The 15,547-nt window shown below is 33.1% G+C and overlaps 3 protein-coding genes across 3 annotated transcripts; 1 reads left to right on the forward strand and 2 right to left on the reverse strand.

Moving 5' to 3' along the window:
- Nucleotides 1-27: 27 nt before the first annotated feature.
- Nucleotides 28-1,660, forward strand: LOC108810412 (putative SNAP25 homologous protein SNAP30). The gene is made up of 6 exons (XM_018582527.2): nt 28-151; nt 246-628; nt 718-811; nt 914-1,041; nt 1,266-1,363; nt 1,446-1,660. Exons 2-6 carry the CDS (start codon nt 248-250, stop codon nt 1,543-1,545), a joined length of 801 nt encoding a protein of 266 aa, XP_018438029.1. The 5' UTR covers nt 28-151; nt 246-247; the 3' UTR covers nt 1,546-1,660.
- Nucleotides 1,661-4,631: 2,971 nt separating this feature from the next.
- On the reverse strand, nt 4,632-7,332 carry LOC108812829 (probable inactive purple acid phosphatase 2). Its single transcript, XM_018585198.2, has 2 exons — nt 6,537-7,332; nt 4,632-5,992 (listed from the first exon to the last, which is right to left on the reverse strand). Exons 1-2 carry the CDS (start codon nt 7,230-7,232, stop codon nt 4,733-4,735), a joined length of 1,956 nt encoding a protein of 651 aa, XP_018440700.1. The 5' UTR covers nt 7,233-7,332; the 3' UTR covers nt 4,632-4,732.
- A 1,055-nt stretch (nt 7,333-8,387) lies between these two features.
- LOC108809837 (uncharacterized) lies at nt 8,388-9,463 on the reverse strand. Its single transcript, XM_018581976.2, has 2 exons — nt 9,304-9,463; nt 8,388-9,211 (listed from the first exon to the last, which is right to left on the reverse strand). Exons 1-2 carry the CDS (start codon nt 9,333-9,335, stop codon nt 8,398-8,400), a joined length of 846 nt encoding a protein of 281 aa, XP_018437478.1. The 5' UTR covers nt 9,336-9,463; the 3' UTR covers nt 8,388-8,397.
- Between the last annotated feature and the right edge of the window lie 6,084 nt (nt 9,464-15,547).

Consider the following 15,547-nt stretch of genomic DNA (forward strand, 5'->3'; position numbering starts at 1 on the left):
CTGTCTGAAAAATAAAGAGTAAACAGAGAACCTTAGTGGCTGATCACTTGTCCTTCTTTGACGCGTCTCCCCTTCATCTTTAGATCCTTTCAACGGTACATAAAAAGAGAGAGAGAGAAAGAGAGGATCTAAATTCACATCTTTGTCACAGGTTTCTATTTTTGGATAATAATTTTCCTTTTCCTTTCTATGGATCATTCTCTTTGGAAAACTTGATCAATAGTTTTCTCTCATTGTTTGAATAGATATGTTTGGACTTTTCAAATCTCCAGGGAACAACAAAGTTCCCAATGAATCATCAAACAACAAAGGAGGAGGAACCATCAACGCAGGAAGAAGAACAACTTCTGAACCAATCCTAATCACACCAGATTTCGACGAGGATGACGACAAGTACAAGAAGGGTTTCAGCAACTCTGGTGATCTGCAGAGCCAAACTACGGAGGACTTAGAGAAGTACGCGGTTTATAAAGCCGAAGAAACAACCAAAGGTGTCAACAACTGTCTTAGGATCGCTGAAGATATAAGATCGGATGCTACAAAAACGCTTGATATGTTGCACGCGCAAGGTGAACAGATTAACAGGACTCATGTTATGGCTGTTGACATGGATAAAGATCTCGGTCGGGTAAGCCCGTTTCTTGTTTTTTTATTACGTAAACGTTCTGTTTTTTTTCAAAAAAAAAATTATTGATTAATGTGTGTTTGGAAGAGCAGGGAGAGAAGCTTTTGAACAGCTTAGGAGGAATGTTTTCTAAGCCATGGAAACCTAAGAAGGGTAAAGAAATCACAGGACCTATGATCACACCAGGTACAGACTATATAATCTACAAATTGTATCGTCTTAAATCGTTATATTATTTAATGATTCATGATCCTTGATAAAGATCATGTTTTGGTTGAATTGGTTTAGATAAACCGTCGAAGAAGAGCGGGAATAACAAGGAAGAACGAGAGAAACTCGGTTTGGCTGCGAAAGGACGATCCAGTAGCCAACCGATACCGTCAGACCAACCAACAAGTGCTTTGCAGAAAGTGGAGGTTTGTCTTCTTCAAATTCTTATCTTGGTAGTAGTAGTATTCTAGAAATCTATCTACTCGACAAATTAGATCTAAGCTTAACGATTTTTTAAAGAAAAATCGGTCTAAGCATTAGAAAAGTCAGTCTAGTCTCCGCCTATCTCAGCCCATAATTAGGCCTAGCGATTTCTTGCACATTGGCGTTAACTGTGAATCTTAACAAAATGGTATGTTTGATTTTTCAGCAAGAGAAGGCAAAGCAAGACGACGGACTTTCAGATTTGAGTGACATTTTGGGTGATCTTAAGGGCATGGCCCTTGACATGGGATCTGAACTCGACAAGTCAGATAACACACACATACATACATGCGTATTTTCATACCTTCTTTATACGTAGAATACTTATTGTTATTGTTATTTGCAGGCAAAACAAGGCTCTTGATCATCTCGACGGAGATATTGATGAGCTGAACAATCGTGTTCAAGGAGCTAATCAACGGGCACGTCACTTGCTTTCCAAATAAACCACCTTCCCAAACCAAAAAAAAAACTACTATGTCCTATATGTATTTTATATATCTTTACGTTCGTACAGCTCTGAAATTCTCTTCTTTGTTTCATTCTTTGCTATAATAATTGTAAATAGAGAAATTGCCAAAAATACCATTTTCATAGTACCACTTTTCATGTTTACACTAACCACTTTTACCACTATTTTTAATGAAGGGTCTAGATTTAAAGGTTTAGGATTTAGGGTTTAGATTTGATGTTTTAGGGTTTAAGGTATATAGTTTAGGGTTTAGAGTTTAAGATTTAGGGTTTAGAGTTAAGGGTTTAGGGTTTATAGTTTAGACTTTAGGGTTTAGGGTTTAGGATATTGAATTTAGGGTATATAGTTTAGGGTTTAGGGTTTAGAGTTGAAGATTTTGGGTTTAGGGTTTAGAATTGGAGGTTTAGGAATTAGAATTTGGGATTAGAATTTTGAAAAATATATAAAAACAAAGATATAAGAGTCTTTACCATTTTAATAAATAAGGTATTATTGAAAATGTGTCTTTAGTGGTGGTAAAGATGAATAATGGTACCTTGAAAGTGGTATTTTTGAAAATATTGCAAACTCGTTTTATTCAATAAAAGCATTTGTCAGTTGTCAGGCCATCTCTAACTCTACTCAATTTTTTACTTCTAACATCATTTTGGAGTAAATCTTTTCCAACTTTATTCTATTTTCAATCCAAAAATGAAATAATAATTAGAGTTACTCTATTTATAGAGTAATTTTACTCATTATTCCATTTTGGTGATGATTTTTTTTTATTTGTGAAATAATCTTTTAGATGTTTAATATTTTTTTATCTAAATAACATTTTAAAATAATACAATAACATAAATAAACAAGATATTCTGTTATTTAATAAATTAACATTAAAATACATAACATAATTAAAAATGATAATAATATAAAATAAAAATAACATAAAATAATTTACAGTTGCGTTTTGCTAGTGTGAAAGGACATGCATATTCGATTTAGAAAAATGTATTATATAATATCATGACTATATATATATATATATGTAATTTTACATAGGGATAATTTGCAAAATATCATATTTAGGATTTGAAATTTGAAAAATGCATTGCTTCTAATTTTTTTTGAAAACTACACTTTCTTTAATGTGAATTTACTTTTTACCCCAATTTAGTATTTAAATAATTAATATACAAATTCATAATTAATAAGAATATTATAATTATTGGTGTTTAAGATAAATATGTGTTTAAAGATGAATATGTTACAATAACAAAGATATATAAAATAAATAAATTATGATATGGATTTTATTTTATTTTGTTAACTTTATTTAAACACAAGTCATGTTGCATTCTATACCAAATTTCCATTCTTCAAGTCATCGTCTACCGATAGGTACCAAGTAATTCAGGTATGTGTTTATTTTGTTTTACTTTGAATATGTAAAAGAAGAACACTAATTAACATTAAAGCTTTGACTTGTTAATCTTCTTTTTAACGTGGCATGAATACCATTAACTCATATTGAAGTAATTTGCATCCAAATTTTCTGCTCTTGTATTCACTATGAATTTCCATGATTCTTTATTCATCTTCCACTCTCCTAAATTTCCAGCTAAATACAACATGGTTTTTTTTTAAAAAAAGACAGAACTATTGTCAGAATAAAAAAGAAACAGAAGAATTAGAAACTGAAATCCAATTCATGAATCAACAAACCTCTTGAAATGAGAGGAAGAATCTGTAAAATTAGAGAGAAAGGAAAAAAAAAATCAGAAACAGAGATAAAGAGACGAGAAGGTCTTGTGTTATTTTATTTTTTTCAAAATAATATTTTTAAAAAAATATATTAAAAAGATATGAGAAAGATATTGTGTAGTATATTAAAAAGATATTATGCATATTTTCTAACGATTTTTCCTTTTTAAAACAATTATTAAAAAAAATATAATAGGAATTGAAAAATATTAAGATTGGGTAATTTGGTAAATTTATATATAAATAAGTGTATTTTTCCAAATGCTTAAATCAAGGGTGTATTTTTCAAATTATAATCTTGTTGAAGTGCATTTATCCAAATTTTCCCTTTTACATAACATGATAATTAAGTATGACTGTGAATTTAATACACTAATTGAACTTGGAAGAAAAGCTCTATCTCCAGATATCAAAATTGCCAAAGAAATGAAAATGTCTGATTTCGAAATTGTATTGTTCGATTTAGAAATATCAAAAATAAAGAAGGTTTTTTTTATTAAGAAATACATCGAAATTGTATTGTTCGATTTAGAAATATCAAAAATAAAGAAGGTTTTTTTTATTAAGAAATACATTAGTTGTTCATTTATGTGAAAAAATATTATAATGCCATTATGATTTCTTGTACTTTTTAATAATAAATGCTTAGTTTAGTTAAATTATAATTTAAGAAATTTTTGTAAAACATAAAATTATTGGAATTAACTGGTAAATTTTTATAAGTGAAAAATATTATTAATAATAATTAATAAAATATATTATTTTGGAGTAGAAAATAACGTAATACATTTGAATAAAGTCTTACTACATTTTGGTGTTTCATTATTTTAGATTAAAATATGGAATAATACATCCAATGTTCATAACACAAATCATGTTCCTATAAACTATAAACAATAAACTATAAACAATATTAATACATACCTATAATCGTACAGCTTGTAAAGATTTTTTTTTTGTCGGGTTTATTATGCTATTAGAAACAATGAGAAATATTACATAGACGATATTACAGCTGACCATTCTACCTGCCTTATGAGAATTCATGTCTGACTGCATCACCCTGAGCCGTCCTATGAGATTCATTCCTGACGGTATTCCTTGCGACATGCTGAAGATCCCTTGTAAAATTTGTCTCCAATATTCTGTATAATTCGCCTTCTCCGGGAATTGAAACCCAGACCTCCTGGTGTAGAAACTGCGTCGCCTGAGATTCGAACCCCAGACTTGGGTGTAGAAGCCTTTAAACCTTGACCACTAGGCCACGGTGCTTCCAGCTTGTAAAGATCGTAGAGTGATTTTCAGACAAACTCTTCGGACTTGCAAGAATTCAATATTATTACAGTGTGCAAAGCACGGTTCTCACAAAGATATATACTATACAAATCGTGCCCCGAAATAGATTCACTTGGTTAATATCATGTCTCCTCGTTCTTGACTGGGATCCAACGGTTATCAGATGTAGATACTTTCTTTCCCCGGGTAAAAAACCCTATAACGAACCCTAACAGCACACCCATAACCAACAAGCCTGCTCCTTTGACATACCATGAGACATTAGATTCTGATTTTCCCACAAGTGTTGCAGATGCAGGCACGGTCTTAACAGTATCATCTTTATTCCCACTGATTACTTCCCCAGATGCTAACATCTCGACAGCATCATGGACTTCCCCGTCGTGGTTACCCACAAAAGAAACAGTGAGCTTCTCTTTGTTTGCAACTAGACGAGTGTACCCAAACTCACCTGTTCGGTACATGGACTGTTCAGGCTGAGGGAATATAGGAAGCCCTGGATGGTTCGGTCTCGGCTGCCAAATCGGTTGCCAGTCTTGACCACCCATACCGATCACTAGATGAACCGGGCTTCCTCTCCACTGTTTGCCGCAAGTGTTGTTGCTTATAGGACAGAACCTCTCGTATCTATGAACATGTCCCCACAGAGCAAGCGTCACGTTGTTCTCCACAAACAGCGGTTCCAAATGCTCCACCATCTTTTGTCTAATCATAGCGTCTCTAACCTCGTTGCTCGTAGTGTACATCGGTCTGTGTCCTTGCACGACGACAAACGGTGTTTTGTTCCTGTTCACAGACTCAAGATCTCGCTTTATGAACTCGTGCTGACTCCCTCCTTTAAGAAAGTTCGTCTCAGTGGAGATATAAAGAAAATGAACCGACCCCATATCGTAAGAATAATACAGATTCCTCGTCGGAGGAGCTTTCGTTCCGGTGGGTTCCGATGAGTTTCCAGGCATGTTGAACTTGAGACTATACGGCACACCACACTCACCACCACCATCGTTACCATACGTTCCCCAATCAGGTTTCCAAGGCTGAGTAGGAAAATCATACTCGTGGTTACCGATGCAGACATGGTAAGGAACTCTCGAGGCAATAGGCTCGATCTGAGCAAAGAACTCATCCCACACCCACGAGTAGCCACGAGCATAGCTTATATCACCAATGTGTGAAACGAGAGCCGGCTTGTCACCAAGAGCTTCGATGTCACGTAGGATCCACTTCACCGTGGATATACTCTCGTCCTGCGTCCGGATAAACGTGGTGTAAGGCGTGGCGCAACCCATGTCTCCGAACATGAAAGCTATGGTTTCTTCTGAGTAGACATCTCGAGCTATAAAGCTGTGGATCTCACTCCATCCCTTTGAATCACTCCCAACCTAATACAAAGACATAACAAAAAAACGTCATAAAGACATAACCTTTGATGTTCTTACATCTCCTTCAACAAAAAAAAAAAGACGATAACCTTTGATGATCAATTGTCTTAAAGACATATCCTTTGATGTTCTTACATTTACTTCAAAAAAAAATAAAGACATAACCTTCGATGTTCTCGCATCTACTTCCAAATAAAGACATAACCTTTCATGTTCTCACATCTACTTTCAAAAAAAAAAAAGACATAAACCTTTGATGATCATCTGTCATAAAGGCATAACCTTTGATGCTCTTACATCTACTTTCAAAATAAACAAAAAACATAACCTTTGATGAGCATCTGTCATAAAGAAATAACCTTTGATGTTCTTACATCTACTTCAGAAAAATAAAGGCATAACCTTTGATGTTCTTACATCTACTTTCAAAAAAAAAAGACATAACCTTTGATGATCATCTGTCATAAAGACATAACCTTTGATGCTCTTATATCTTACTTCCAAAAATTAAAGACATGACCTTTTGATTCAGATTGTGTTTTACCTGATAGTAGTACCTAACGCCACCGTTCAAATTCTTCATAACGGTATGAAAAATCCACCCGGGATCTCTCCATCCGACGGTGGAATTAGCCGGAGCATTACACATATGCTCTCTCTCGTACCTAATCCCACGCGCCGCCGCGGAGTTTCCCAACCCATCCTTCGCCTCCCCGTACCTCACGAACCGCTCTTCACCGTCCCCAGCCACGAACGTGACCTGCATCCTGTTAACCTTGTCCTCGAACGCCAGATGGATCTGCTCCGGCATCCCGACGCCGCCGGATCCGAAACCCACCTGCTCCGATTCCGCCAGAAGGTGCTTGGTCCCCGGCAGAGGGTTCTGGTCGTGGTCCATGCGCTTCGGGTTGATCTCGGATTGCGTCCATCGGAAGATCCGGAAGGTGTAGTTTGATCGGAGGTTGGTGAGAGGGAGGGAGATGGTGCCGGAGCCCGATTTCCACGTCGGCGAGACGTTGAGGAACTTGTAGCCGATGAAGTGGTCGTGAGGAGAGTCTGGGGGTGAGTAGATGCCTAGCCAGTCTAGATCGGAGGGAGACTCGACGTTGGACCATTGGATGACGACGGAATCGCCGGATCGGTTTAGAGTTTTGGGGGAGATTGATAAGGTGGCCTTGGCGTTAGCTGAGGAAGCGAAGACAGAGACGAAGAGGATGAAGGTAGAGAAGTCGACGATCATGGCGACGCGACCGGAGGAATGTAATAAAAGAAAAAAAATTGTCGCTGGAGACGAAGAAGATACTGTTTAATACGACAACACGTTTGTCGTTCGATGTGTTAGTTGGATTGGATTTATCATTATGACGTATCACCTTCCCTCTATATGGGCCTATTCAACCCCTTCAACCCCAAACATATGGGCCTTATTCGGCCTATACAAAATGGTATTGATTTTTTTTTTTTTGTAACACATACAAAATGGTATTGGTTATAGAGGAAGTTCAACTGATTTAGTTCATGCTGGTCTCCACTCCACTAAGCTTCCTTTGTTTTCCTGGCGAAGTCTTCTTTCTCCTACACCATTCCGCTACCCAATCACTTAAACAAATAAACTATTTCAACAAATAAACTATGACAAGTTTTTTTTTTTTTTTGCTTAACTATGACAAGTTGATTAAAGTTTTATGAAGAGTTAAATATTTAAGTCATACTGGATCCAAAGGTATATAGATGATTAATCAAATTTTTAATGTATTGAACTTACTTCTTTTTTGAAAGCAAAACTTTTTAATACAGTTGAATCCTGGAGAATCATAAGTCCGAAAATGGATTTTTTTTCTAGGGCATTTAAACGGATCATAAAACATGGACTTATATATGCATAAATGAATATAATAGTATGATTTAATTTTGCATAACAGAAATATCAAATTTTGTTTGCGTTTCACACCTATCCACTACCATTTGACCACAAAGCTGGTTCAAGTATTGAATTTATTTAGATTTAAATGTTATAAGTAATTGTTGTGTGATGATTATTGATTTACTGCGATAAATAAATGTAATTGTTTATTTTTGAACTTAGTTTTACTAACCGAAAAACTAAATAAATATTGTTAAGTTAAATGGGAAAATAAATAATAAATCATTATTCATGATTTTGCTTTTATTTTAAATCAACAAAATGGAATTTTTATTTATATTTTATATATAATTATTTTGAAAGATGTATTTCTGCGCAGAAAAACCAACTAGTGCCTTTTTTTTTGTCAAACCAACTGGTGGCTTTCAAAGATCATGAGTGTCTTTATACGTTTTAGTGTTTAACAAACAGACTGAAATGATTAGTGAATGAACAAATTAAATACACTAATAAAATTGAAGTAACAGAGAGAGTTTGGTGATCAGTCTAAGATTTGGCCATTAATTTCATAAAACAAACGCTTACAAGAGTTATCCATAATCCTCTCAGTCCCACGCAAAATCTGATTACATCTTTCATGCCTAGATTCAGGCACAAACTCAATCAGATCCACTAAAGGATCTGTTATCACAAGAGAGCTATCACTAAACCTGTCTCTCCCAGGAACAACATGTCTCTCCCAGAAATCAACAAGCGTCGGTTTCATCTCTCCCCAAAACAAAGAATCTCTCTCAATCCTAAACAGACTGCTCCCATTAACCGTCCAACAATACAAATCCAACCAATCTCTCCCCATAATCTCCATCAAACCCTGAGCCTGTGGAACATAATGCCACGGCACTTTCTTCCACGGATAACCCTCACCGTACGGACATTTCACTTCAAGCATACCTTTCGACCCCTCGTTGACCAAACCGTACATGTCTCCATCGGGTGAAGCTCCTAACCAGTTTTCATCTTCTTCTGTTAAAGTAACGAACTCGGGAAAGACAAAGTCGTGTCCCGTTAGAACGTGGTAACGATTGAGTGCTTCGAGCTCTTTGATCTTGGTCCAACACGTGGCTGCGTTGCCTGAAAACGGCTCTATCGCTCCGATTTTCTCTAACCAGAGCTGGACTCTACGGTTTGGCCAGAACCCGATTGCTTGAGCGAAAGTACTCGATGTTAATCGATTCCTTCTTTGGGGTTCCCAGTTTTTACGCCAATGTTGCATACAAGATGCCTCTGTAAATGAATAGCTCGAGCTCATCGTCGTCGCCTCCTCCTCCGACTTGCTGCTGAATCTTTTACCCCAACTGCAATTTTTTTTAATAATTCAACTAAGCAATTTCGAAAAATTAAAATCTTATGAAATAAAAATAGAACAAAGGTTGAAGGGAAAACTGACCGTGGAAGTTTGCGAGAGCTACGACGAAACATTGTTGTTCTGTTCACTAACGAAAGGAGACGATGTCTGGGGGTTTAGGGTTTTTTTGAAACCACTCGGATATTTGTGGGAACTTGTTACTAATATCTATGAATTGGAGGGCGCAAAGGGTAATTAAGAGAGATCACAAACTATTCAGAAGAGATCTTTTATGTTTCTGAACCAAACCCAACCGAATTGGAACATTTTACATGTAAACCAATTTAGAATTTGGTTAGAATTAAACCTTACAGGATAAATACAATGCGAATTTTTTTTAAAAAATCCTCAATAAATCAACGGGAATTCGGCAAAAAAAACACTGAACATGGCAAGAATGGCCAAAAGAAAATGGACTTGAGGCTGGCTAAAAAAAGCCTGAACTTTTGTTGACTTTTATCAGTTTATTAAGAAACTTTGATTGACCGACTAGATTAAGACAGCGTTAACTAAACAGTTAAGACGGTGGTTAATCAACGTTAAATACGATCGTTAAGTAAAACGACGTCGTTTTGAGATGAAATGAAACGACGTCGTTTTACCTATTTTTATTATCAAAAATATGTTGTTCGCATGGATCGAACCTGAGAACTCATGGCCAAATGATGAAGTCTCTTGCCACTAGACTACTGTCACTTTTAAGAATACCCATAACATGTTTTCTTTTATTGAGTATCAAACAAATCTCGAAAAATCTAAATTCTTTTTAAAAAAATTCCAAAAACTTAAAAATTCAAGAAAATTCTGAAAATTAAAATTGAAATTATAAATATTTAAATAAAAAATCAAAACATTAAATTTTTTTTATAAAAATTAATGTATCTAAGATCATTTGAGTTTTTTTTATCTTAAATACATTAATCATACTTTTTTATAAATTAATATATTTGAGATAAAATAGAAAATTGATATTTATCACACTACAAATGTTTTTCATTTAATTATTATCATATTTTAGAAAAAAAATTGTGATAATATCATTTGTTTATTGTATCTTAATTATCATTTGTATATTTTATCTTAAATACATTATTCATACTAAAATCTATAGTGATAAACATCATTTTATTTTATATTACATATTTTAATTTATTTAAAAATATGTTTCAAGTTTTTTAACCATTAAATTTAATTCGTTGCATTTTTTGAATTATTTTAGATTTTTTGAAATTTTTAATGTATTGATTTTTTTTAAAAAAACTTATTTGTAATTTCAATTTTAATTTTACTTTTCAGAATTTTCTTGAATTTTTAAGATTTTTTGGAATTTTAAAAAAAAATTTAGATTTTTGAGATTTGTTTGATACTCAATTAAAAAAAAACATGTTATGGATATTCTTAAAAGTGACAGTAGTCTAGTGGCAAGAAACCTCGTCATTTGGCCATGAGTTTTCAGGTTCGATCCTCAAAACGACGTCAAATCATTTTGTAACGGTGTGTTTAATTTGGCGAGTCATCAATAACTTACTGATTAAAGTTTAAAGTCAAATATAGTTCGGTGTTTTTTTGGCCAGCCAATATGTTCGTATTTATGGCCAATATGTTCGTATTTATTATGGCAATTCGTGCAAAGTTCATGATTTTTTGGCCGAATTCTCATAAATCAATGTATGATATTATATATCTCTATACGACAACGTTTGAAAGGAATCGGACAGGAATTAATCCCCTATATATTATTTTAGGAGCATTATAGCAAACTAACCTTTACCTCATGTGTTATTTACATGAGTGTCATTTCCTATGTGGCATGTTCACAAGCTCTCTCACAAGGAAAATTGAAAAACTCTTTCTACACTAGACATATTACAACATTTACCACTGACTAATGACATTATACATCCTATAAACTGCGCTCCGTAGTTAAATACTTACTAATACGGTATCAAACTAATTATGTAGAGTATTATTTATGGACCAAATTAATGATACGTAGACTATTGTTTACGTAGAGTTTTATTTATAGACCAAATTATTCTGTTATGTAGTGTATATTCCTTATCCTATATACACTTCACGTTATTCTGTTATCATATGTAATCTATTCATACATATATTATATTATATATAAACTTTGTTTAAATATAATTTGACATATATTCCACATACAATTAAAGATTATATAGTAAGACAGTTATCTTTTTGTATCATTGGCGAGTTCCTAAATCCATATAATTTATATTACTATCAAAAGAAATTAAAATATCAAGTATTAAAATTTTACACTGAAAACTATAAGAATAACGTATTTTTGTAAAAAAAAAAATACTAAAAACCTAATAACATGCATTAAATTATATTAAACGTACAAATCAAGGTCAAATGATTTTGTGATTGGTGCAACAATAACTTTTCTTAAATCTAAAATATAATGTCAGTTACGGTTTTGGTAACAAGTCACATTGATTGAAGAATAATATTTTGTGATTGGTGTAACAATCGTTTTTCTTAAATCTAAAATATAATGTGAGTTACGGTTTTGGTAACAAGTCACCTTGATTGATGAATATACGGTATCAATTAATTGGATTAATATCGATTCATTATTTATATTATACTTGCTTGGCTTATATATATATATATATATTAGTTTTGTCTTTCATGCATTTGAATGTTGAAATAAATTAAGTCAGTCTTTTAACTTATCACGGTTTAGTGCATATAATTCTACAAAATTAGTGTTCATGCGCCTTGCTTTTATTTTTTTCGCGCAATAGTACTGATAATAATAAGGGGATTCCTATTTTAATTTGCATTAGAAATTGCTCCTTGGTCAAACATCAAATTGAATTATATCTAATTTGAGAGTATATATGACATCTTAGATTTTAGGTAACCAAATCGTGATTATCAGCCTAATTACATGGATTCAATATGGGGTGTAGTCTTGAAAAATCGTGTTTATAAGCCTAATTACAGGGATTCTATATTAATTGGCTTAATGTCAGTAATTAATAACTAGGCGGTTATGGAGAGTAGTCTTGAAAAATAATTCTGATTGTATTATATAAGGAATTTAAATTATGGATTCAAGATTTTTGAATCAATTAATAATTGACTATATTAATTGAGCCGTGGAATTTTGTTCATATAAAAGGAAGGTTTTATACGGTGTAAAAATTAACCCGTATAGTATTATTATCTCGTGGCTCTTATTGAGAATATAATATGAGTTACTGTCTTGGTAACAAGTCACCTTGATTGAAGAATAATAATATACGGTATTATTAATTGGATTGATATCGATTCATTATTAAGGAGCACGATTATGGTTAGTTGTCTTTAGATTTTTTTATACAAAGAATTTAGATTTTGTATCAATTATTTTCGAATCAATTTATTTATTTTTTGTTCTATTTTAAATGGACATTTAGTCATATAAAAGAAAAGTATTATTTTCTTAGCAAAAAAAGGAAGGTATTATTTGACGGCTAACTAATTTAGGTTAGTCTTAGTATTCACCTTCTAGCCCAAGCTACGCCAATTAATATTAGATCCATGAACTTTAATTACGTCGATATCAGAAATATCGATATTCTTCTGCCCTACACGGCTGCGCTTCTTAGTATAAATATATGTGCTCCTTCTTGAATCGACTCATCACTTCCTTCTCTCCAGAATAAACAATTTTATTTAGCTATATCTTAAGCAAACTCATGGCGGATTTTAACAACGTTTCCGACTTGAAACCTTTCAAAAAAATGTGGAAAGTGAGAATGAGTATGGTGAGATTGTGGAAACAGTATTCTTCTGCTGGTGGCCTAACCATTAAAATGGTTCTCATTGATTCCAATGTGAATTTATACACTTTTAGAATCGTATACTGCTATTTACGATTTTTATTTATTACTAAGAAACTGTCTTCAACATGTACAGGGTGATAAGATTCATGCAAGTGTTAAGAAATGATTTATGCAATGTGAGTTTTTATTTATTTTTTGGTATCATTTTATTTCTTTTTCATTTTAAGGTCGATTGAAGCATGTGATCAATATTGATGGGTTTTCCAAAACTATTTTTGAACCCAAAGATGTTCCTGAGATTGATGATTTCAGAAAAATGTATATCAATTAGTTTAGTGCATTTGGTTATCAGCTACGTTTTGTTCGGTAAATTAGTTCTTACTGATTTATCTCTATAGGATTGCAAATTATGAGTTCTGAAGACTTTTTTCGTGATTTTTTGGTTTTATCATGTTTTTTATTATATATTGTTTCTTGGAGATTCTAAATTTTCTTTACTTATTGTCATTTTTAAATTGTAATCGTACTTTTAATTATGATAACAATAAATCTATTTCGTAGGTTTTTTGTCTTAAATTGGTAATAAGTTGATTGAAATTATTGCATACTATTATATATTTTTCATAGAATAAATCTACTTGACACTTAACCTACATCACAAGCTTTTTCAATTAGACAATTAATCATCCATTATATATACATTCGCACTTTCATTTGATATCAAACAATTAGATCTAACATTTGTGCATATAACTTGGTTATTCGTAATATCATAAGATTAAAATAAAAATCTCAAACAATCACTCACTCCGCGCAAAATGCGGGTTATTACCTAGTGGTATAATTATTCCAATTATCACGTGAAAGTTGCATATCGTTGGTTACTTGTTATGGATTTACGATCCGGAGCTCTACATTGTTTGTTTTGATTATGTTAAGGGTGAAATAAAAAACAAGTGTCAATTGAAAAAGTTAGAAACTAAAGAGTAATAATTCTTCTAAATAGTTTTTTTTCCCAAATTTTTGTCATAAAAATGTTTGTAAGAAAGAGAAAACAAAAATTAAAGGTAATTCTCCTAGATAGGTTATAAAAAGAGTCGTAAGAAAAAAAATGATAAAAATATTTTATTTAATAGGTAAAAATCATTTTTTGTCACACTATAAAAAAATCATTATATCATAGACATATAGCTATAAATAAAAATTGAAAAAAAAATAGTTTCGAATTATATGTGCACAAATTTGATTTTTTTATAAATTTTTTTGAAACTTTTTTTTTATTTTACTTTTTAATTTATTAAAAAAATTATAAAAATGTTTAATGAAACTATTTAAAAAAAATATTTTCAAACTTTAATTTTTATTTTATAAGATTTTAAACTTCAATCCTAAAACTTCGTCCCTTAAATCTAAATTTTAAAGTTTAAATTAGTTAAATCTATGAGTATAAGTTTATATTTATCTCTTTAATAAAATATTTTACTCATTTTGATGAAATTATATCTGTGACAAAAAAAAAATTAAAGCTATGCTAGGATAATTCTTAAAATAATATATAGCAATAGTTACTACGAGAGAGTACAAAGTGATTATTTGAATAAGTTTTTTTTTTTTTTCCATCTAAATTTTATTAAAGAAAAAACGGGCCAAGCCCAATAACATACAAAGGTTGAAGCCCACAACATAAACCGGGCCAACAAACCCAAACACGTCCAAAAGCCCACGGATCCACGGCCCAATCACAGGAAACCCTAAAATCTAAAAGATGCTGCCGCCGCATGCATCTCACCACCGAGATCCTGACCGCACCGCCAGACCTCACCGGAAACCGGCCGCTCCACCACTTCCTCACCACAAACGCCTTGACTCCAGTGTGTTCTCCATAGAAGAGACTTCATCGCTTCAACGAGGTCTCCTTCTTCATTAACCTTTGCTAACACCAACCACACCGAAAAAGGAGATCGAGTGAGAAACAACTTCAAATCACCGTCGGAGATCTTCATAACTCTCCCGACTACTAAACCGACACTCACACTAAAGACCTTTGCTCTCTGCGCCTCTCACCCCGACGGAACCAAACCGTTCACGGCTAAAGCGCAGAACAAGCTAGCGAAATAAAATCTAAAAAGGGAAATAAACAAGATCCGCCGTCAACCGAAAGGAATGGTGACGCGGTAACTCTAAGCCGACCGTCCTCCTTTGTAGAAACAGAAGCGACAGCGGAGACAAAAGCCGACCGGCCACCGAGAAGGCGGTGCACCGACGGAAGCAGGAAAAAACAACCAGAAAAAAACTCTCAACAAAACTTGAAAACTCCCGGCCGACGACATGGCTGAGAAAGCCCATCGTCATCGGCCAGAACACACCACCGATCTACTTTCTCTCTCCTCTCTAACTTCTCTCTTGGATTATTTGAATAAGTTATCTTCATCTATGTCACCAAGCGAATTTTTTATTTAAAAAAAAATCCTCCATGAAAATCA

This window comes from Raphanus sativus, chromosome 6 (genome assembly GCF_000801105.2).
Source record: "Raphanus sativus cultivar WK10039 chromosome 6, ASM80110v3, whole genome shotgun sequence".
Classification (NCBI taxonomy): domain Eukaryota; kingdom Viridiplantae; phylum Streptophyta; class Magnoliopsida; order Brassicales; family Brassicaceae; genus Raphanus; species Raphanus sativus.

Coding starts and splice junctions, on each gene's coding strand:
- LOC108809837 (XM_018581976.2), bottom strand. CDS start 9,335: ATGTTTCGTCGTAGCTCTCGCAAACTTCCACG. Junction 9,212..9,303: donor AGCTCTCGCAAACTTCCACG/GTCAGTTTTCCC, acceptor AAAAAATTGCAG/TTGGGGTAAAAGATTCAGCA.
- LOC108810412 (XM_018582527.2), top strand. CDS start 248: ATGTTTGGACTTTTCAAATCTCCAGGGAACAACAAAGTTCCCAATGAA. Junction 629..717: donor TGGATAAAGATCTCGGTCGG/GTAAGCCCGTTT, acceptor TTGGAAGAGCAG/GGAGAGAAGCTTTTGAACAG. Junction 812..913: donor AGGACCTATGATCACACCAG/GTACAGACTATA, acceptor GAATTGGTTTAG/ATAAACCGTCGAAGAAGAGC.
- LOC108812829 (XM_018585198.2), bottom strand. CDS start 7,232: ATGATCGTCGACTTCTCTACCTTCATCCTCTTCGTCTCTGTCTTCGCT. Junction 5,993..6,536: donor GCGTTAGGTACTACTATCAG/GTAAAACACAAT, acceptor TCTTTGTATTAG/GTTGGGAGTGATTCAAAGGG.